Raw genomic sequence first — 21435 nt, forward strand, 5'->3', positions numbered from 1 at the left:
GACCGTAGGTCCATCTTCGAAAACCACCTGGCCCCGTTCAGCTCCCCCAGGATGTCATCAATGGTGGGCGTCAGGTGTCGCTCTCTTTTGACCGCGGCGTTAGGAAGGCGCATGTCCACACAGATGCGGACTTGTCCTGGCTGCTTCTGCTTCCTGGCGATGACGATCGGGGATACCCACGGGGTTGGCCCACTGACCTTCTCAATGATGCCTTGTCTCTCCAGGGTCTCCAGCTCTTCCTCGACCTTCTGCCGCAGGTGGAAAGCAATTCTCCGGTGCCTCAACGCCACTGGTTGGACCGATGGGTCGATGTGTAAGGATACTTCCTTTCCTTTCAGGCACCCGATGCCGTTAAAGACTTCTCCATATTCTTCCATGATTGTATCCAGTTCTTCCTCCAGGACTGCCATGGCGAACGAGATCCGTCTCAATTCTTCGGCCGACTGCCCGCTCAGCAGCATCCCGCTGCCCTCTTCCGTGACATAGACGGCGGTGTTGATGCTCCTCTCACCATGTTGTAGCTCTGTTTCGAAGCACCCGATGAGGGGAATGGGCGTCTTCTGGCCGTATGCGAATACCCGAATCTTCGCCTCTCTCAGCGGGGGTTTGACCCGTAGTTGGTGGTAGACATTGGCGGCCATCAGCTCGATGGAGGCCCCAGTGTCAATTGTCGCCTTTACCTCTTGACGTTGTACTAGGATGCGACATTTCGGAAGTCTGCGCTTCTTCTTCTGTGGTTGATGGATTGCAAACACATAATGGACTGGGTACTCTTCGGTGTCATCGTCCATGTCCTCACTGTCTGCTCCTTCTCGTACCGCATGGGCTGCCTCCTTCTTGACTCTGGTGGACCGGCACACCGCCGCAAAGTGGTTCATCCACCCGCAGGCACCGCACTTTTTCCCTCTGGCCGGGCAGTCTTGCATGCGGTAGGGTTGGCCGCCACAGTACCCGCAGTCTTTCTTCTTTGCCTCCGGCTGCCGTTTCCCTCCGGCTTGCCTTCCTTCTGGCCGCACTACGTTCACCGCTTCCGCCACCTGCACTTGCTCCGTCTTGACAGGGCGATGTAGGGCCGCCTCCATATGCGAGGCTCTCGCTTGCGACAGCTCCTTCGACCGTCCGAGGGTGAGGGTGTCTGCCAGGGGCTTTCCTTCTTCCTGGAGGACCGTGACACGAAGCTTAGACGAGTAACAACCCTGCATAATCTGCCCTCGGATCTCCTCCTGTTCGTCGCGGAACCCACACGTGCTGGCCAACTCCTTCAGCCTGCCATGGAACGCATCCAGGGACTCGTCCGCCTCTTGTTTGGCCTGATGGAAGATGAACCGTTCATAGTCTCTGTTCGCCATGGGCTCGAAGTGGGCGTTGAGCGCGTTCAGCAGTGTGTGGTACGTTTTCGGCGTGGCTTCCACAAGAGTTTTGTAGATGCAGTGGATGTCTTTGCCTCCTAGGTGGAGCAGCAACGCTCTGCGCCTTTCCCTCGCGATGCCAGCCCCTTCGAAGTAAATTTGTAGACGGTCTGTCCAATCCCTCCAGCGTGGGGCAAGGGATGATGGGGCACCGTCAACGGCAAACGGCTCAATGGCGGGAATTGACGTCCTCTTGGCATGTGCGCAGCACGCGGTGGAAGCTGGCTTCCTCTCCTCTGCGTCGACGCCACCAGGCGTGCACCCCCTACGGCCGTGGCGCGTAGACTCCCCTCGCGCTTCTACACCAAACGGTGGGCGCGCCTACCTCCAGGCGTCATCCGCGGGACCCCTTAGGCGCTTCTGGGTGGGGGCAAGCACACCCGGCATAGGCCTGAACCGTAGTAGGGCACGGTCGTCGTCAGGCACCTCGTGGGGCAGGTGTGGCACCACCTGGGCGAGACATACCCCTCACCGGCTGTGGATTGGGGCACCAGGGCGCACACAGCGTCGCCGTTGATGGCTTGGTGGGCCTCCAGGGCACTTGCAGTGATCCTCACCAGGCCTCATAGCAGGCTCCGCCAGGTCACCAGGAGGGGGCCTTCACACACAGGCTCAGGACACCTCGGTGGCCAGAATGGATATTGTGGGGCATAAACAGCACATCAGGGCTCAATAGACCCTCGTCGCCAGTGTGATGTCTTAAGAGGCCTAAGTAGCATAGCAGCGCATAGGCGCTTAATAAGACACGGGAGCCGACTTGTAGTTAGCACACACGCGGCTCCGACTAATGCGTCGAGGCCACGCCCCTTTATTTAACCTCGCTAGCGTCTGACATCACGCATCAGCGCTAGCGCGTCCCGGCAGAGCGGAAGGCTAGAACGCCTCGCGCACGCCGGACACTACACTCTTTTGTAAAATTTGAATATTTCTCCATACAAGATGTGTTGAATTGTTAGAGGGTTTATTTTGTACAACACTCGTGAAATTAAGGGCCCATGAATGATGGATCTGAAATGATCAGGTCCTCGCCCCAAAGTCAGAGGAACAGCATTCAGTGTGAACATTTGAAGGCTTCATTCCTGTTTCTCCTTGGAAGCTGACAGATAGCCTTCTGCTCGGAGAGTTATAGGGGCATATTATTAACTGTCTTGATAATATGCCCCTTAGTCTCCACAACGTCAGTGAACTTGTTCTGTTTCTGGAATGCCTCTTTGTGTCGCGGTCTCTATGCTGATGGCAGTTCATGTAAAGAGCAGGGTTCCCAATCCAAGATGGCTGCTGATACAGGTTCTGTTCTATAGGATTGAATAACACTCAATAACCACACTGAGGCAACCAAGCCCTTTGTGAGTGCGGATTCTTATGATGAAGAGGGGCGTGGGTGGGCACTAAATGGCGGTGTGGTGTGTTTAATGAAAATGCATAATTGTTTTTACACAATGTAATTACCGTACAATGAATTTGAGATATTTCGCCCAGAAGCTGTGTTTATTTTAACATTAATAATGTAGGTCTCGATTTCAAGATGGTTGTTGATGCCTTTCACCAGGTGCTTAATTTGTAAAGTTATGTGCCAGGGCTCTCGTCAGGAGGCCTCGGCCACTGCTGGCGTTGCCAGTGACAGTACCTGCACAAGTACTAACCAGCTGCTACTAGTCTGACAAAGCAGAGTATTCTAGACGCCCAAAGCTATGAGAATGGCTTGGGTGCCAGGTACTAATTTACAAAACAGCGCCGCCATGTGGCCGCTGTCATAAGTGCCGGTGTTGACAATTAAGTGCCTGTGCCGAGCACCGGAAACCACCGTCGCAAATTGAGCACTGCTTTCGCCGTGTATTCTTGCAAACAGTCACCTCTCTGGCTAACCTCACCATGCATTTAGCGCACGGTTGTTAGAGAGTAAATAATGTTTTGAAACATGATGTCATTCTCCCATGTACAACACGTTGCTTTGTTCTCAAGCTTCATTGTCATGCTGTGAGAGCTTTCTCAAGGCCTCACCTATTGGGACCAGGGTGTGATCCTCACGAGAACGCGACCTTGGCTTGTAGCAGAATGTGTGCTCACTGTAGGCCGCAGAGGTCTTCAAACTTTTGTAGGTTGAGCCCCCCCAACTGAATTGTTTGAAATGTCGGGCCCCCTCACCACCTGACAGCGTGAGTAAGAGTGGCAGGCGCCCTGATTCCTCGCCAAAAGGAGACACGTTTAGTTTAGGGTGATCAACTGGCACTGGTGCAAATTCAGGACGGTGAGTGTAAAAATTCAGGACAAAGGGTCAAAATTCAGGACACAAATTCAGGACAGGAGGTCAAAATTCAGGACAAAACTTCAGGACAATAGGTAAGTTTTACAGACACATCAGAGGAGGTCACACCATAGTATATAAGTAAGCCCAGCCAAATCCAAACATATTCAACCATTTGCAAACCTATCCATCATGTATCCTTCCATCTATTATTTCACTCAACCATTCCTTCATCCATCCTTTCACTCATCCATCATCCATCCATCCACCCTTTCACCCTATCCATCTTTACACTCATCCATTCACTCTTCTACCCATCCATTCACTCATCCATCCAGCCATTTTCCCTTTCACCCATCCAGCCATCCTGTCACTTACTCATCCATCCACCCAGTCACTCATCCTTCCACCCATCCACCCTTTCAGTCATCCATCCATCCTCCCTTTCCCTCTCCATCGACCATTTCACTTAGCCATCCTTCCTTCCATCCACCCATCCATCTACTCATCCACTCATGAATCCATCCATTGACCCTATCACTCATCCATCCTTTCTCTCATCTATCTATCCTTTCACTCCTTCACTCATCTATTCATCCTTTTGTCCATCTACCCTCCCTTTCACTTACTCATCCATCCTTACATCCACCCTTTCACTCATCCTTCAATCCATTCACCCTTGCACTTATCAATTCATCAATCCATCCATCATTTCACTCATCCATCCATCCACTCACTCATCATCCACCTTTTCACTCATCCATCCTTTCACTCATCCATCCACCCTTTTACCCATCCAGCTACCCTTCCACCCATACATCCAGCTATTTACCTTTTCTCTCATCCATCCTTCCACTCACTCATCAATCCATCCATCCTCTCTCATTATCCATATATTCAATCTTTCATTCATCCATTCACCCTTTCACTAATTCATCCAGCCATCCACCCATTCCTTCACTTGCCCACCTTTTCATATTAATTTTGAGCTGAGCCTTTTTGAGAAGAGGCCCATCAAGAACTTCACCCTCGCTGCAGGAGCCATTCCAGGACTGGGACAGAAGCCAACCTGGAGAAGTGTAGCTCACTGGTTAGAGGAGGCATACCCTGAAGCAGAGATCAGGCCCGGGACCTGGGTTCGATTCCCGAAGCGGCAGGGTCCAGAACCCAATTGTCCACGGACTCGATAATTCTCGCTTCGGTGCCCACTCTAAGCACGAGTTCACACTATGCAGCTCTGGGCAACAAGCCTGCTTAATCTCCACAACGGCCCCCTGCGGCGGGATGCCTGGCTTTCACCTTGGGGATGCCCAGTACGGGTTATCTTACAGGGAAAAACCAGAACGGGTTCCCAATGCAAGCGCCAAGATGCCCGTAGGGTGATAGTTGCGCTCTATAAGTACCCCAATCAATCAATCACCCAGGGTGGAGACAGGATCCACCACAGGGGGGATAGGAGCCATCACAGGCGGGGGGAGGGGAGGAACAGGAGCCATCACTGGGGGGGGCAGGAGCCATCGCAGGAAGGAGAACAGGATCCACCAGGGTGGGCACAGGGGTGGGCATGCAGTATTCTAGTATCCTCTTGGTCTCTTCCAGGGTGGGATAAGGCTCCTCACCTCCTCCTGGATAAGACAAGAGAAGACAGGCTCTCTTTCCAAAATGTTAGTTTTGCCACCACCCACTGTGCTGTACAGCACTTAAAGGAGATACTCCAAGAGAACTGATTTAACTGATTGTCCTCCATACTTTGTTAATCAGTGTGGGTGTGTTTGTGCCATTTCTTTATTTTATTACATTATAGACTGCATGTTTGAAGAACCGAGGTTTGCTTACAATTTAGTGACAGTAATTACGCTCTGTGAAGAGAACCACGTGCTGCCTCGTTCTAGGATGTTTGGGGCCCTGGGCAGAAAGGGAATGTGTGAGGCCCCTCTAATTTGCAGAGACGCATTCAGGGCTGTTTGCATCTGAATAGATGCCCCTGCCCCTGAAGCTGCAGCCCCTCCTCTCAGTCACCTTCAAGCACCTCTTAACAGCTCATCAAGGGCGGAAGGTGTGAGGGTGGCCATCCCGCTGTGTTCAAAACCTCCGTTAGGGCCGAATATCAGCCATCAGATTTTCGGGTGGAGTGCGCGCCCCCCCTGGGATGGTGGGGGGGCGCGCCCCACAGATTGAAGAACACTGCGTAGGGTGTCGCGGGAGCACCGGGGATGAAGCCTATAGTAAAAGTCTGTGGCGCGGGGCTGACACATCCGATTTCAGCCTGTATCTCGCTCTCTGTTGTATAATCGGTGGGATATTCCGGTCTTTCCATGTTCACTCTAAGGGGTGGAAAACTTATTGCAGGTGACCCCATAAAATAGGAGATTCACCCCGAGGTTTTGGGTTCCCTTTCCCCTGGTCCTCAGCAGGTGACACTCAGTGGGACTGATCCCTGCTTTATGACCCATTGACTGACCTACATTAAACTCTCTTCTGCTATTTCTCGATTTCCCGTTTCATCCCGAGCGTCCTGCTTTTATGTGACGAATGACTGACTCCTTGCCATGTATTTTGCTTTCTGTAATGCCTTTAACTTTCCAATTTTCCCTCGTGGTTTTCATTATAACACTAGTCCGTTTTATTATGAAACCGTACGTGCTTTTCCCGTAACTCTGAAATATTACCTGATATCATATGTTCTTAATCTAAAGGTCATGGAATGGTTTGTGCTGCATGCGTTATTATCAATACTGGATGACAGTTGTCACTTGCTGCTAACGTTTGTGCCTTCTCTTTTCTAGGCACATGGCCTGTCGGCGGTCAGCGGCTTCGTGGCGGCTCCAGGGATGGGCCCCTACCCGACGTCATCGCCCGTCTCACCCTACATGACGTACAGCGCAGCCGCTTCTAGCGGCTATGTGACGGGGCACGGTTGGCAGCATGGAGGGGGTGCAGCGCTCACGGCGCACAGTTGTGACATCACGGCTGCCCTGGCCTTCAAAGGCATGCACACAGCCAGAGAAGGTAGTGTAGCCAAGGCTGATTGACGTGAGGCTCTAGGGCAGTGTCACACCGACTCCCAGAGACCCTGCCAGGCTGGCATCACTTCCCATGGGCAGAGGCAGGGGGAGCAGTCACTGATGGCGCCCATGGGCCGAGGTGCTACCCCATGGACTCTGAAGCCTGCTGGCAACTTCACCTGCAGTGGGAGTGTGTGTGGGGTTCACTGATGGTGGAAAAGGGAGCAGGTGGGGGGTGCTGGTGCCGTGTCCCTCCTCGGCCACTCTTTCAAGGTCCGGCGACCACGGAACTCTTACAGGTGCCAAAGACACGACCCTCCGTGCCACATTTAATGACCAAGACACGACCCTCTGTGCCACATTTAAGGACCAAGACACGACCTTCTGTGCCACATTTAATGAACGAGACACGACCCTCTGTGCCACATTTAATGACCAAGACACGGCCCTCTGTGCCACATTTAAAGACCAAGACACGACCCTCTGTGCCACATTTAATGACCAAGACACGACCCTCTGTGCCACATTTAATGACCGAGACACGACCCTCCGTGCCCCATTTAATGACCAAGACACGACCTTCTGTGCCACATTTAATGAACGAGACACGACCCTCTGTGCCACATTTAATGACCAAGACACGGCCCTCTGTGCCACATTTAAAGACCAAGACACGACCCTCTGTGCCACATTTAATGACCAAGACACGACCCTCTGTGCCACATTTAATGACCGAGACACGACCCTCCGTGCCCCATTTAATGACCAAGACACGACCCTCTGTGCCACATTTAATGACCAAGACACGACCCTCTGTGCCACATTTAATGACCCAACCCCCTGTGCCACATTTAATGACCGAGACATGACCCTCAGTGCCCCATTTAATGACCGAGACACTACCCTCAGTGCCACATTTAATGACCGAGACACGACCCTCCGTGCCCAATTTAGTGACCAAGACACGACCCTCTGTGCCACATTTAATGACCAAGAAACGACCCTCTGTGCCACATTTAATGACCAAGACACGACCCTCTGTGCCACATTTAATGACCGAGACACGGCCCTCTGTGCCCCATTTAATGACCAAGACACGATCCTCTGTGCCACATTTAATGACCAAGACACGGCCCTCTGTCCCACATTTAATGACCAAGACACAATCCTCTGTGCCACATTTAATGACCAAGACACGACCCTCTGTGCCCCTCTGTGCCACATTTAATGACCAAGACACGATCCTCTGTGCCACATTTAATGACCAAGACACGACCCTCTGTGCCACATTTAATGACCAAGACACAATCCTCTGTGCCACATTTAATGACCGAGACACGAACCTCTGTGCCACATTTAATGACCGAGACACGACCCTCCGTGCCCCATTTAAGGACCAAGACACGGCCCTCTGTGCCACATTTAATGACCAAGACACGACCCTCTGTGCCACATTTAATGACCGAGACATGACCCTTTGTGCCCCATTTAATGACCGAGACACGACCCTCTGTGCCACATTTAATGACCAAGACACGACCCTCTGTGCCACATTTAATGACCAAGACACGACCCTCTGTGCCACATTTAATGAACGAGACACGACCCTCTGTGCCACATTTAATAACCAAGACACGGCCCTCTGTGCCACATTTAATAACCAAGACATGACCCTCTGTGCCACATTTAATGACCAAGACACGGCCCTCTGTACCACATTTAATGACCAAGACACGGCCCTCTGTAACACATTTAATGACCAAGACACGGCCCTCTGTGCCACATTTAAGGACCGAGACACGGCCCTCTGTGCCACATTTTATTACCAAGACACGACCCTCTGTGCCACATTTAATGACCAAGACATGACCCTTTGTGCCCCATTTAATGAACGAGACACGACCCTCTGTGCCACATTTAATGACCAAGACACGACCCTCTGTGCCACATTTAATGACCAAGACACGACCCTCTGTGCCACATTTAATGAACGAGACACGACCCTCTGTGCCACATTTAATAACCAAGACACGACCCTCTGTGCCACATTTTTTGACCAAGACACGGCCCTCTGTACCACATTTAATGACCGAGACACGACCCTCCGTGCCCCATTTAAGGACCAAGACACGGCCCTCTGTGCCACATTTAATGACCAAGACACGACCCTCTTTGCCACATTTAATGACTAAGACATGACCCTTTGTGCCCCATTTAATGACCGAGACACGACCCTCTGTGCCACATTTAATGACCAAGACACGACCCTCTGTGCCACATTTAATGACCAAGACACGACCCTCTGTGCCACATTTAATGAACGAGACACGACCCTCTGTGCCACATTTAATAACCAAGACATCGGCCCTCTGTGCCAGATTTAATAACCAAGACAGGACCCTCTGTGCCACATTTAATGACCAAGACACGGCCCTCTGTACCACATTTAATGACCAAGACACGGCCCTCTGTAACACATTTAATGACCAAGACACGGCCCTCTGTGCCACATTTAAGGACCGAGACACGGCCCTCTGTGCCACATTTTATTACCAAGACACGACCCTCTGTGCCACATTTAATGACCAAGACACGGCCCTCTGTGCCACATCTAATTACCAAGACACGACCCTCTGTGCCACATTTAAGGACTAAGACACGGACCTCTGTGCCACATTTAATGAACGAGACACGACCCTCTGTGCCACATTTAATGAACGAGACACGGCCCTCTGTGCCACATTTAATGAACGAGACACGACCCTCCGTGCCACATTTAATGACCAAGACACGACCCTCCGTGCCACATTTAATGACCAAGACACGACCCTCCGTGCCACATTTAATGACCAAGACACGACCCTCCATGCCACATTTAATGACCAAGACCCTCTGTGCCACATTTAATGACCAAGACCCTCTGTGCCACATTTAATGTCCAAGACACGACCCTCCGTGCCACATTTAATGACCAAGACACGACCCTCCGAGCCACATTTAATAACCAAGACACGACCCTCCGTGCCACATTTAATGACCAAGACACGACCCTCTGTGCCACATTTAATAACCAAGACACGACCCTCTGTGCCACATTTAAGGCCCCCCAAAAAAACAAGCATTGGCATAGCCAATAGGTCTCGCCTTTGGGACCTTATAAGTGTTTAGCCATGCAACAGTTGCATAACTAAACACTTCTAAGGTCCCAAAAGCGAGACCTATTGGCTATGCCAATGCTTATTTTAACTGCTGTAATCTATTGAAGCCTCACGGAGAACATCAAAGCGATCGCGATCAAACATCAAAGCGGCCGCGCGGCCGCAAAAGTGAAAGTAATCGCAGTAAAGCGCAGCGCGTGCACCCGCGCACATGCTCTGTAGCTCTAGACTGGCAGCACTTTTTGGAGCCCTCACAAAATGTCTCGCCAGACCAGCGCATGCGCTGGGTCAGGCGAGACCTAAAAACAATGGAGGGGGAAGAAGGAGCCGCCTTTGTGAGACTTGACCACTGCTTAATTTGCACCAGTGGTTGGAATCCATCAGCACTTGTTTCTGGGGACTGGCAAGAGAGGGAAAAACACACTGGGCCGATTCACATGGGTGGTCAGACCACAAGTCTAACTTTACTCGTAGTAACTTACCTTTGTGAACACCGAAAAGTGGTGAAGTTGCACTTTTGGTCTAAGTTAAACTTTAGTCTAACTTTACCGTTGTGAATCGGCCCAAAGATCGGAACGATGGATGACAAGAAAGATGAGAAAATCATCACAAAGGAATTAAACAGGAGCCTTGGAGAGCGAGAGAAAGGGGCGCGGAGTGTCTGGAAGTGGCTTAACGACGATCAGCCTTGGTATATATTGTGCCGACGTTTAATTGCACTGTCTGCCGGCTTCTAGGCAGACCTTCGAGCACCGGCACTTCTATTATCACAAATTAAGCATTGGACTCGAATTCCCTCATAACCAATGGTAGTGCCTGCCCCCTTGCACCCTCAAACCAAGAGCCTGAAAGGACAGTGTTTGAGGTACACAGGTGGTATTTGTTAGTTACGGTGATGGTAGCTTGTTACAGGTTCTTCGGTTGACATAAGAAACTATGGGGCATATTATTAACAAACGGCGTTAAAATTATCGCTGCTTTAGCGGCAGAAAACTGCCGCTAAAGCGGCGATAATGGGCTTGATAATATGCTCTATGGAATTCCAATTGAAGCCCATGTTCTGGTGTCAACATGCGCTTCTATTGGAATTCTCTGCAGCATATTATCAAGCCCATTATCGCCACGCAGGGGTATGGAACAAGAGGTGCAGGGGTATGGAACAAGAGGTGCAGGAGTATGGAACAAGAGGTGCTGGGGCAGAGAGCAAGAGGTGCTGGGGTATGGAACAAGAGGTGCTGGGGAATGGAACAAGAGGTGCTGGGGCATGGAACAAGAGGTGCTGGGGCATGGAACAAGAGGTGCAGCAGTATAGAACAAGAGGTGCTGGGGCAGAGAGCAAGAGGTGCAGGGGCAGAGAGCAAGAGGTGCTGGGGTATGGAACAAGAGGTGCTGGGGCATGGAACAAGAGGTGCAGCAGTATAGAACAAGAGGTGCTGGGGCATGGAACAAGAGGTGCTGGGGTATGGAACAAGAGGTGCAGGAGTATAGAACAAGAGGTGCTGGGGCAGAGAGCAAGAGGTGCAGGGGCAGAGAGCAAGAGGTGCTGGGGTATGGAACAAGAGGTGCTGGGGCATGGAACAAGAGGTGCAGCAGTATAGAACAAGAGGTGCTGGGGCATGGAACAAGAGGTGCTGGGGTATGGAACAAGAGGTGCAGGAGTATAGAACAAGAGGTGCTGGGGCATGGAACAAGAGGTGCAGGAGTATAGAACAAGAGGTGCTGGGGCATGGAACAAGAGGTGCTGGGGCATGGAACAAGAGGTGCTGGGGCATGGAACAAGAGGTGCTGGGGCATGGAACAAGAGGTGCTGGGGTATGGAACAAGAGGTGCAGGAGTATGGAACAAGAGGTGCAGGAGTATAGAACAAGAGGTGCTGGGGCATGGAACAAGAGGTGCAGGAGTATAGAACAAGAGGTGCTGGGGTATGGAACAAGAGGTGCAGGAGTATAGAACAAGAGGTGCTGGGGCATGGAACAAGAGGTGCAGGATTATAGAACAAGAGGTGCTGGGGCATGGAACAAGAGGTGCAGGAGTATAGAACAAGAGGTGCTGGGGCATGGAACAAGAGGTGCTGGGGCATGGAACAAGAGGTGCTGGGGTATGGAACAAGAGGTGCAGGAGTATAGAACAAGAGGTGCTGGGGCATGGAACAAGAGGTGCAGGAGTATAGAACAAGAGGTGCTGGGGCATGGAACAAGAGGTGCAGGAGTATAGAACAAGAGGTGCTGGGGCATGGAACAAGAGGTGCTGGGGCAGAGAGCAAGAGGTGCTGGGGTATGGAACAAGAGGTGCAGGGGCATGGAACAAGAGGTGCTGGGGTATGGAACAAGAGGTGCAGGGGTATGGAACAAGAGGTGCTGGGGTATGGAACAAGAGGTGCAGGGGCATGGAACAAGAGGTGCAGGGGCATGGAACAAGAGGTGCTGGGGCAGAGAGCAAGAGGTGCTGGGGCAGAGAGCAAGAGGTGCTGGGGTATGGAACAAGAGGTGCAGGGGCATGGAACAAGAGGTGCAGGAGCAGAGAACAAGAGGTGCAGGGGTATGGAACAAGAGGTGCTGGGGTATGGAACAAGAGGTGCAGGGGTATGGAACAAGAGGTGCTGGGGCATGGAACAAGAGGTGCTGGGGCATGGAACAAGAGGTGCAGGAGTATGGAACAAGAGGTGCTGGGGCATGGAACAAGAGGTGCAGGAGTATGGAACAAGAGGTGCAGGGTTATGGAACAAGAGGTGCAGGGGTATGGAACAAGAGGTGCTGGGGCAGAGAGCAAGAGGTGCTGGGCATGGAACAAGAGGTGCTGGGGCATGGAACAAGAGGTGCAGGAGTATAGAACAAGAGGTGCTGGGGCAGAGAGCAAGAGGTGCTGGGGTATGGAACAAGAGGTGCAGGGGCATGGAACAAGAGGTGCAGGAGTATAGAACAAGAGGTGCAGGGGTATGGAACAAGAGGTGCTGGGGTATGGAACAAGAGGTGCAGGCGTATGGAACAAGAGGTGCTGGGGCAGAGAGCAAGAGGTGCTGGGGTATGGAACAAGAGGTGCAGGGGCATGGAACAAGAGGTGCAGGAGTATAGAACAAGAGGTGCAGGGGTATGGAACAAGAGGTGCTGGGGCATGGAACAAGAGGTGCAGGCGTATGGAACAAGAGGTGCAGGGGCATGGAACAAGAGGTGCTGGGGCAGAGAGCAAGAGGTGCTGGGGCATGGAACAAGAGGTGCTGGGGTATGGAACAAGAGGTGCAGGGGCATGGAACAAGAGGTGCAGGAGTATAGAACAAGAGGTGCAGGGGTATGGAACAAGAGGTGCTGGGGCATGGAACAAGAGGTGCAGGCGTATGGAACAAGAGGTGCTGGGGCAGAGAGCAAGAGGTGCAGGGGCATGGAACAAGAGGTGCAGGGGCATGGAACAAGAGGTGCTGGGGCAGAGAGCAAGAGGTGCTGGGGCATGGAACAAGAGGTGCAGGCGTATGGAACAAGAGGTGCTGGGGCAGAGAGCAAGAGGTGCTGGGGTATGGAACAAGAGGTGCTGGGGTATGGAACAAGAGGTGCTGGGGCAGAGAGCAAGAGGTGCTGGGGTATGGAACAAGCTTTACAGGCACAAGGGTCGCTGGAGTTGCCGAAGGTCAGAAGGCCTGTGGTAGTTAGAGCCGCTGTTCTTGAGTGACAGGAGGGTTCCTCGGACCGGGTAGGTAGGGGGTGTGGCCTCGCCGTTGGTAGGAAGGTGTGGCCTAACAGCCCGCTGTCCTTCTTGCCACCACCAGCGCGCTTCCCATGCCCCAAGGTGTTGGCAGCGCCGATGCCCCCTCTGCCAAGCAGGTGTCTTCTCTTCTGCCTCCGTGGCTCTGGTCTCTGGTTCCCAGGGCAGCTGGGAATCTCTGCTGAGACAGCCCATTAATCACAAGTTTAAACAAATACCAAAACTGCCCGATGATATATTTATCCACGACCAACATGAACTTTTGAAATGTGTACGAGTGGATGTTAAAATCACTGAAAATCAACAGAGAAGAAAAGCAAACAGGGACAGGCCGCCACACCCTCCAAGCGAGCTCGGAGACTGTTTACCGATGCTCATTGCGGGTCCAAGGCGCTGTCACACTGACAGCCCCCGCCCCCGCCACCCCAGGCTCTGTGTGGATAACAGCGGCCTCTGGATGCCACATTGCGGGTCCAAGGCGCTGTCACACTGACAGCCCCCGCCCCCGCCACCCCAGGCTCTGTGTGGATAACAGCGGCCTCTGGATGCCACATTGCGGGTCCAAGGCGCTGTCACACTGACAGCCCCCGCCCCCGCCACCCCAGGCTCTGGATGCCACATTCTCACCAGCCAATGCCCCGGAGTGCCCAGCCCGCTCGCGGACACAGGAGGGAGATTTTGTACTCATTCACCCTCAGTTCAGGGTGCGACTCACCAGCCACGGCCCTCACCGCCCCCGGGTTGCCCAGCCCGCTCGTGGGCATGGGAGGGAGATATTGTGGACCTCAGTGGAACTCAGTCCAGGCTGCGTTCTCACCAGCCAAGACCCCTCACCGCGGGAAACAGCCTTTACCACGAAGGCTTTTCTACGCGTTACGTTTACAACGGTACACTTACCTCGTAAACGTCTTCACAACGCGTATTGCTTCCACGACCGTCTTTACCACGCAAGCAACGTCACGACGGAACGTCTTCTTCCTCATCCGAAAAAATGCGTCAGTCCTTTTTTAGTGTCGGCGAAGACATGAGAAAAAGGCAAAAAAAAGAAGAAAGGGGACTTGGGGGGGGGGTGGTCTCCCCCCCAAAAAGAAAAAGCGGGGTAAAGGAAAAATCGAGGTAAAGGCAATGCATAGAAAAAACATTCAGTTGTAACGCGTGGTAAAGGCATGCGTTGCAACGGAATGCGTAGTAACGACATATATTCCTCACCACACGCGGAGTGCCTAGCCCTCTCGTTGGCGCAGGAAGGAGATATGGTGGCCCTCATTCACCTTCAGTCAGGGGTGCGTTGTCTCCAGCCAAGACCCCTCACCACTCCCGGGGTGCCCTGCCAGCTCGTGGACATGGGAAGGAGATATTGTGGACCTCAGTGGAACTCAGTCCAGGCTGTGTTCTCACCAGCCAAGACCCCTCACCAAATGCGGAGTGCCCAGCCCTCTCGTTGGCGCAGGAAGGAGATATGGTGGCCCTCATTCACCTTCAGTCAGGGGTGCGTTGTCTCCAGCCCACTCCCGGGGTGCCCTGCCAGCTCGTGGACATTGGAAGGAGATATTGTGGCCTCAGTGGAACTCAGTCCAGGGTGCATTCTCACCAGCCAAGGCCCCTTACTACTTCCGGGGTGACCAGCCCGCTTGTGGACACAGGAAGGGAGATATTGTGGCCCTCAGTCCAGGGTTGGTTGTCACCAGCCAAGGCCCCTCAACCCCCGCTCGTGTGGGAGTACTGATGTGTGCTCGCCTTGTGGTACTGAAGTATGCTTGCATGAACATACTGATGTGTGCTCGCCTGGAGGTACCGATGTGTGCTCGCCTGGAGGCACTGATATGTACTCACCAGGAGGCACCGATGTGTGCTCGCCTGGAGGCACCGATGTGTGCTTACCATGAGGTAAATATGTGTTCTCGCCTGGAGGCACCGATGTGTGCTCGCCTGGAGGCACCGATGTGTGCTTGCGTGGAGGCACCGATTTGTGCTTGCATGGAAGCACCAATGTGTGCTAGCATGGAGGTACTGATGTGTGCTCATGTGGAGGTACTGATGTGTGCTACTGTGGAGGTACTGGTGTGTGCTTGTGTGGAGGTACTGGTGTGGGCTTCTGTGGAGATACTGGTGTGTGCTCGGGCGGAGGTACTGGCATGTGCCAGCGTGGAGGTAGTGGTGTGTGCTTGCACGGAGGTACTGTCGTGTGTTAGCGCGGAGGAACTGTTTTGTGAACGATAGAGGTACTGGTGTGTGCTTGCATTGAGGTACTGGTGTGTGCTACTGAGGAGGTACTGATGTGTGCTCGTGCGGAGGTACTGGTGTGTGCTCGGGCGGAGGTACTGGTGTGTGCTCGCACGGAGGTACTGGTGTGTGCTCGCGTGGAAGTACTGGTGCGGCCTCACACCAAGGTACTGGTGTGGGCTCGCGCCAAGGTACTGGTGTGGGCTCGCGCAGAGGTACTGGTGAGTACTCGTACGGAGGTACCGGTGTGGGCTCGCACGGGGGTACCGGTATGGGCTCACGCAGAGGTACCAGTATGGGCTCACATGGAGGTATCGATGTGTGCTCATGTGGAGGTACTGATGTGTGCTACCATGGAGGTACTGGTGTGTGCGTGTGTGGAGGTACTGGTGTGGGCTTCTGTGGAGATACTGGTGTGTGCTCGGGCGGAGGTACTGGCGTGTGCCAGCGTGGAGGTAGTGGTGTGTGCTTGCATGGAGGTACTGGTGTGTGTTAGCGCGGAGGAACTGTTGTGTGAACGATAGAGGTACTGGTGTGTGCTTGCATTGAGGTACTGGTGTGTGCTACTGAGGAGGTACTGATGTGTGCTCGTGCGGAGGTACTGGTGTGTGCTCGTGTGGAGGTACTGGTGTGTGCTCGCACGGAGGTACTGGTGTGTGCTCGCGTGTAAGTACTGGTGCGGCCTCACACCAAGGTACTGGTGTGGGCTCGCGCCAAGGTACTGGTGTGGGCTCGCACGGAAGTACTGGTGAGTACTCGTGCGGAGGTACCGGTGTGGGCTCGCGCGGAGGTACCGGTGTGGGCTCGCGCGGAGGTACCGGTGTGGGCTCGCGCGGCGGTAGCGGTGTGGGCTCGCGCGGCGGTAGCGGTGTGGGCTCGCGCGGCGGTAGCGGTGTGGGCTCGCGCGGAGGTACCGGTGTGGGCTCGCGCGGAGGTACCGGTGTGGGCTCGCGCGGAGGTCCGAATGTGTGCTCGTGTGGAGGTGCTGATGTGCTCAACCGGAGGTACTGATGTGTGCTCGCACAGATGTACTGATATTTGCTCCTGCAGAGGTACTGATGCGTGCTCGCACTAAGGTACTGAGATGTGCGCATGTTGATGTACTGGTGTGGGTTTGCATGGAGGTACTGATGTGTGATGAAGCTGAGGTACTGATATGTGCTTACGCTGAGGTACTGGTGTATGCTAGTGTGGAGGTACTGGTTTGTGCTAGCGTGGAGGCACTGGTGTGTGCTAGTGTGGAGGAACTGCTGTGTGCTTACGTGAAGGTACTGGTGTGTGCTAGTGTGGAGGTTCTGATGTGTGGTAGCGTGGAGGTACTGGTGTGTGTTCACGCGGAGGTACAGATGTGGGTTCACATGGAGATACAGACATGTGCTTGCCTGGAGGTCTGGATGTGTGCTCATGTGGAGGTGCTGATGTGTGCACACGCGGATGCTAATGTGTGCTTGTGTGAAGGTACTGATATGGACTCACCTGGAGGTACCGATGTGTGCTCACTTGGAGGTACTAATGTGTACTCATGCTGATGTACTGGTGTGTGCTCGCACGAAGCTACTGGTGTGTGCTCACATGGAAGAACAGGTGTATGCTCGTGCAGAGGTACAGTGTGGGCTTGCATGGAGGTACTGATGTGTGCTCACATGGAGGTACTGGTGGGTGCTCGCGTGGAGGTACTGGTGTGTGCTCCCATGGAGGTACCGATGTGTGCTTGTGTGGAGGTACCGATGTGTGCTCATGTGGAGGTGCCGAAGTGTGCTCCCATGGAGGTACGGATGCATGCTCGCATGGAGGTACATATGTGTGCTCGCGTGGAGGATTGGATGTGGGCTTGCATGGCGGAACGGATGTGTGCTTGCCTGAAGGTACTGATGTGTACCCATCCAGAGGTACGGATTTGTGCTCACCTTGAGGTACTGATGTGTGCTCACATGGGGGTGCTGATGTATGCTCGCATGAGGTGCTGATGTGTGCTCATATGGAGGTGTTGTAGGTGCTGCTTTGTGCTCGCTTGGAGGTACAGATCGCTCGGAGGTGCCGATGTGTGCTTGCTTGGAGGTATGGATATGTGCTCGCCTGGAGGTACTAATGTGTGCAGAAGTGGAGGTGCTGATGTGTGCTCGTGTGAAGGTACATATGTGTGCTCGCCTGGAGGTACGGATTTGTGCTTGTGTGGAGGTGCTGATGTATGCATTCATGGAGGCAGTGATGTGTACTCGCGTGGAGGTATGGTTGTGTGCTCACCTGGAGGAACTGATGTCTGCTCACATGGAGGTTCTGTTCTGTGCTCATGTGGAGGTTTTGTAGGTGCTGATGCTTGCTAAAGTGGAGGTGCTAGTGTGTGCTCACTTGGAGGTATGGTTGTGTGCTCGCCTGGAGGTATTATGTGTGCTCGCGTGGATGTACTGATGTGTGCTCGCATGGACGTACTGATGTGTGCTCATGTGGATGTACGGATGTGTGCTCGCATGGACGTACTGATGTGTGCTCACGTGGTGGTGCTGATGTGTGCTCATGTGGAGGTATGGATGTGTGATCACCTGGACGTACTGATTGATGTGTTCTTTCGTGGACATACTGATGTGTGCTGGCGTGGACGTACTGATGTGTGCCCATGTGGAGATACTGGTGTGTGCTCGCATTGAGGTACTAATGTATACTCACATGGTGGTACTGATGTGTGCTGACCTGGAGAGGCCAATGTGTGCTTGTGTGGATGTAGCTTCTGTGGAGGTACTGATGTGTGCTCACATGGAGGTACGGAAGTGTGCTTGCCTGGAGGTACTGATGTGTGCTCACATGGGGTTACTGATGTGTGCTCGCTTGGAGGTATGGATGTGTGCTTGCATGGAGCTGCTGATATGTGCTCGCATAGAGGTACTGGTGTGTGCTCAAGTGGAAGTACTGATGTGGGCTCAAGTGGAGGTACTGATGTGGGCTCGCATGAATGTGTGCTTGTGTAGAGGTTCTGATGTGTGCTCATGCTGAGGTACTGATGTGTGCTCGCACAGAGGTACAGATGTGTGCTCATGTGGAGGTTCTGATGTGTGCTCGCCTGAAGGTACTTATGTGTACCCATCCAGAGGTATGGATTTGTGCTCACCTTGAGGTACTGATGTGTGCTCACATGGGGGTGCTCATGTATGCTCGCGTGAGGAGCTGATGTGTACTCATATGGAGGTGTTGTAGGTGCTGCTTTGTGCTCGCTTGGAGGTACAGATCGCATGGAGGTGCTGATGTGTGCTTGCTTGGAGGTATGAATATGTGCTCGCCTGGAGGTACTGATGTGTGCACAAGTGGAGGTGCTGATGTGTACTCGTGTGAAGGTACAGATGTGTGCTCGCTTGGAGGTACGGATTTGTGCTTGTGTGGAGGTTCTGATGTATGCATGCATGGAGGCAGTGATGTGTACTCGCGTGGAGGTGTAGTTGTGTGCTCGCCTGGAGGTACTGATGTCTGCTCACATGGAGGTGCTGATGTGTGCTCGCATGGAGGTGCTGATCTGTGCTCGCGTGGAGGTGTTGTAGGTGCTGATGTGTGCTCGCTTGGAGTTACACATCATGTGGAGGTGCTGATGTGTGCTAGCTTAGAGGTACAGATGTGTGCTTGCCTGGAGGTACTGATGTGTGCACGTGCGGAGGTGCTGATGTGGGCTCGCATAGAGGTGCTGAGGTGTGCTCATATGGAGGTGCTGATGTGTGTTTGCGTGGAGGTTCTGATGTGTGCTCACTTGGAGGTATGCATGTGTGCTCTCCAGGAGGTATTATGTGTGCTCGCGTGGACGTACTGATGTGTGCTGGCATGGACGTACTGGTGTGTGCTAGTGTGGACGTACTGATGTGTGCTCGCATGGATGTACTGATGTGTGCTCGGGTGGAGGTGCTGATGTGTAGGTATGGATGTGTGATTACCTTGACGTGCTGATGTGTGCTCTCGAGGACATACTGATGTGTGCTCGCGTGGACGTACTTATGTGTGCCCGCGTGGAGAAACCTGTTTGTGCTCATGTTGAGGTACTGATGTATACTCGTGTGGAGGTACCGATGTGTGCTGACCTGGAGGGGCTTATGTGTGCTTGTGTGAATGTAGCTTGTGTGGTGGTACCGATGTGCGCTCACATGGAGGTACAGATGTGTACTTGCCTGGAGGTACTGATCTGTGCCTGCATGTCATGCTGATGTTTGTTCGCATGGAGATACTGATGTGTGCTCTCCTGGCGGCACTGATGTGTGCTCCCTTGGAGGTACGGATGTGTGCTCGCGTGGAACTGCTGATGTGTGCTCGCATAGAGGTACTGGTGTATGCTAGCATGGAGGTACTGATGTGGGCTCGCATGGATGTATGGATGTGTGCTCGTGTGGAGGTGCTGATGTGTGCTCACGCTGGGGTACTGATGTGTGCTCACACATCGGTACTGGTGTGTGCTTGCACAGAGGTACAGATATATGCTCGTGTGGAGGTGCTGATGTGTGCTCATGTGGAGGTGCTGATGTGTGCTCATGTGGAGGTGCTGATGTGTTATCACGTGAAGGTGCAGATGTGTGCTCGTATGAAGGTACTGGTGTGTACTCAAGCAGAGGTACAGATTTGTGCTCGCCTGGAGGTACTGATGTGTGCTCACATGGAGGTGCTAATGTATGCTCGCGTGGAGGTGCTGATGTGTGCTAGCATGGAGGTGTTTTAGGTGCTAGTTTGTTCTTGCTTGGAGGTACAGATCGCATGGAGGTGCTGATGTGTGCACGCATGGAGGTGCTGAGGTGTGCTCAAGTGGCGGTACAGATGTGTGCTCGCATAGAGGTACGGATGTGTGCTCGTGTGGAGATGCTGATGTGTACCCACGTGGGGGTGCTGATGTGTGCTCACTTGTAGGTACGGATGTATTCTCACCTGGAGGTATTGATGTGTGCTCCCATGGATGCACTTATGTGTGCTCGCATGGACGCACTGATGTGTGCTTGCTGGACGTTCTGATGTGTGCTCAAATGGATGTGCAGATGTGTGCTCATGTGGAGGTGCTGATGTGTGCTCACGTGGAGGTGCTGATGTGTGCTCACGTGGAGGTACGGATGTGTGCTCACCTGGACATACTTATGTGTGCTCTCGTGAACATCCTGATTTGGGCTCCCGTGGACATACCGATGTGTGCCCACGTGGAGATACCGGTATATATGCATGCGTGGAGGTACCGATGTGTGGTCACGTAGAGGGGCCAATGTGTGCTTGTGCAGAGGTGGCTCGTGTGGAGGTACTGATGTGCACTCACAAAGAGGTACAATTGTGTGCTTGCCTGGAGGTACTGATGTGTGCCTGCATGGAGGTGCTGATGTGTGCTTGCATGGAGGTACTGATGTGTGCTCGCCTGGAGGTACGGATGTGTGCAGGCATGGAGGTACTTATGTGGGCTCACATGGATGTACGAATGTGTGCTCGCATGAAGGTGCAGTTGTGTGCTCCCGTGGAGGTGGTGAGGAGTGCTTGCACTGGGGTACTGATGTGTGCTCCCACAGAGGTAGTGGTGTGTGCTCACACGGAGGTACAGATGTGTGCTCTCGTGGACGTACTGATGTGTGCTCGCATGGATGTACTGATGTGTGCTCGGGTGGAGGTGCTGATGTGTAGGTATGGATGTGTGATTACCTTGACGTGCTGATGTGTGCTCTCGAGGACATACTGATGTGTGCTCGCGTGGACGTACTCATGTG

General features: G+C 53.2%; 1 protein-coding gene across 2 annotated transcripts in view; it reads left to right on the plus strand.

Moving 5' to 3' along the window:
- The window catches only part of PAX9 (paired box 9), a 244732-nt gene that overhangs the window by 204724 nt on the left and 18573 nt on the right, over window positions 1-21435 (plus strand). For both annotated transcript variants that reach the window (XM_085628106.1, XM_085628107.1), the window contains exon 4: window positions 6441-6663. In XM_085628106.1, the coding sequence (XP_085484232.1) occupies window positions 6441-6663 (223 nt within the window). The remainder of the gene's footprint in view (window positions 1-6440; window positions 6664-21435) is intronic.

This window comes from Triturus cristatus, chromosome 9 (assembly GCF_964204655.1).
Source record: "Triturus cristatus chromosome 9, aTriCri1.1, whole genome shotgun sequence".
Taxonomy (NCBI): domain Eukaryota; kingdom Metazoa; phylum Chordata; class Amphibia; order Caudata; family Salamandridae; genus Triturus; species Triturus cristatus.